General features: G+C 47.6%; 1 protein-coding gene across 2 annotated transcripts in view; it reads left to right on the forward strand.

The window, feature by feature from the left end:
* The window catches only part of LOC106945149 (teashirt homolog 1-like), a 202,801-nt gene that overhangs the window by 154,825 nt on the left and 45,960 nt on the right, over positions 1-2,016 (forward strand). Inside the window, exons 1-2 of one of the 2 annotated variants that reach the window (XM_015028610.1) lie at positions 64-217; positions 449-977. In XM_015028610.1, coding sequence (XP_014884096.1) covers positions 938-977 — 40 coding nt within the window. In that variant the 5' untranslated portion in view covers positions 64-217; positions 449-937. Of the gene's footprint in view, positions 1-63; positions 218-448; positions 978-2,016 lie in introns of those variants that run through there. The other variant, XM_015028611.1, reaches the window with a different exon arrangement.

Below are 2,016 nucleotides of genomic sequence, written 5' to 3' on the forward strand. Positions count from 1 at the left end.
TTTTTTTTTTTTTTGTTGGGGGGAGGCGGGGGGGGGGGGGGGGGGGGGGGGGGGGGGGGGGGGGGGTACGACGACGCTCCTTGTTGTTACTTTTCAGTCGAAGTGCGTTAGATGTAATAAAACAACAGGAAGCAACAAGAAGAGCAGGCCTGCTTCTTTCCCGATGAGTTTCTGAGAAATTCCAAGTGTCCGTGTTTTGACAATCGGACGGTGTTATGTGAGTATTTCATTATCCAGGTGGGGGCGGGAGTGAGGAGAGGGGAGGAAAGCTAAGGACAGAGGGGAGGGGGGGGTGTAAGGGGGGGCGGGGGGAGAGGGGGTCTCGGCACTCTCAACACTCGCGTTTGACTGACTGACATATACACCCCTGTCCGCTTTAAGCGTGTCACTCTTTTTTTTTTTCACCCCCCACTCGCTGATCTCCTTTCCCGATTTTTCGTCTTCGCAGCGGAGCTTTGGAGCGCGCGCGCCCGGAGCTGCGGCTGGAACCTGGCCGGGACCGGAGAGACACGAGACACGCCACGCCACGCCAGACCCGCACTTCGGACTCCTCTCCTCCGACGAGGCGGCGCGATGTGTTCCGTCATCGGAGCAGCACGGTAGTCCGAGTCCGGCGGCGGGAGCGCGTTTATTCGGACGGAAACGCGGCTGATCTGAGATCTGCACCGAGCTCTTTCCAACCCCACCCCCCCTTTCTGGGTTTTTTTTTTTTTTTTTTTTTTTTTTCCTTTTCTTTTCCTGATCGGACGAAGTTAACGTTTCCTTCTCAAAATCGTCTGTATACATAAAGAAAAGGGGAAAAGACGTAAAGATTTAGAAACTCTTCACCCTACGTGGGGATCTACACTTTTAAAATAAATCCACCTTCGTTCGCTTCCAGCTTTGTCCGCTGTTTTGATCTCTGCATGAACAGTCAAGCGGAAAATCCCGCAGCAGCATGCCGAGGAGAAAGCAGCAAGCACCGCGGCGGTCAGCAGGTAAGCCCCCAGCTCTGCAAACACACACACACCCACACACACACACACACACACCCTGAAATCTGCACGGATAGTTTTCTTCACGGCAGCTTATACAAAAACTTCTACATCAGTTTTCTATAATGAACTTTCTAACTCAGAACCTCCCAATTCATGCAGTGAACTTTTCTAGTTTAAGTTCTACAAAAATGAAAAAAAAAAAAATAGTAATATTTCTAGATGTTTCTTTTTACCCCAGCGTTGTTTGATGTGAAAAGAAAAGAATGAAAAGTTGCATATTTCCAGCTTGTGTTCCGCTCTGGGATTGCCATCCTTGATTTGATGCTTGATTGATCGCCTGTCATGCAACTTGCCTTTGATCTATTCATTCCTGATAAACATCAGTAAATCATTCACCACGCAGAGACACGCATGCGTTAGATTCTCTGTGGATTAAGGGGGAACAAAAAGGCGTTTTGTGTGTGAGGAGGGGGTAACTTTTTAACCTTCCCACCGAGGAACAACAACAACAACAACAACAAAAAAAAAGACAAATTGGGAAAAAAAAAAAAGTTCTCATGTGGGATAAACAGTTGACGATTAAACATCCACAGGGGAGGTGGAGATGGGAGAGAGAGAGAGAGGGAGGGAGGAGGGGAGGGGGTGAGGGTGCTGGAGCGTAGCGAGATCACAGGGAGATGATCCTCAGACGCTGCAGGGTCACAACAATGTCTTCAACTGACCTCTAGAAAAAACAAAAAACAAAAAGAGAGATGGCGGGAAAAAAAAGTGCATTTCATGTCCAGCTTAGTGTAGGAAACTTATACATCAAATTCCAGAGTAACAACATGTGAAATTCTTCAAGTGTGAGTTGAAAATGTTCCAGACAAAAGGGGAAATCACGCTGATTAGCTCAGTTTATTTTTTATTTTTTAAAATTCTAATTACATGACGTGATTTCATACTAAGCTACACAGTTACAAATGTCTGCTTTCAGTATGTCGCGAGACGACCCCCCCCCCCCCCCCACACACACACACCCACAAACACACACACACAC

Source organism: Poecilia latipinna, unplaced genomic scaffold (genome assembly GCF_001443285.1).
Source record: "Poecilia latipinna isolate Pla-1442-1.1 unplaced genomic scaffold, P_latipinna-1.0 Scaffold130, whole genome shotgun sequence".
NCBI classification, from domain to species: domain Eukaryota; kingdom Metazoa; phylum Chordata; class Actinopteri; order Cyprinodontiformes; family Poeciliidae; genus Poecilia; species Poecilia latipinna.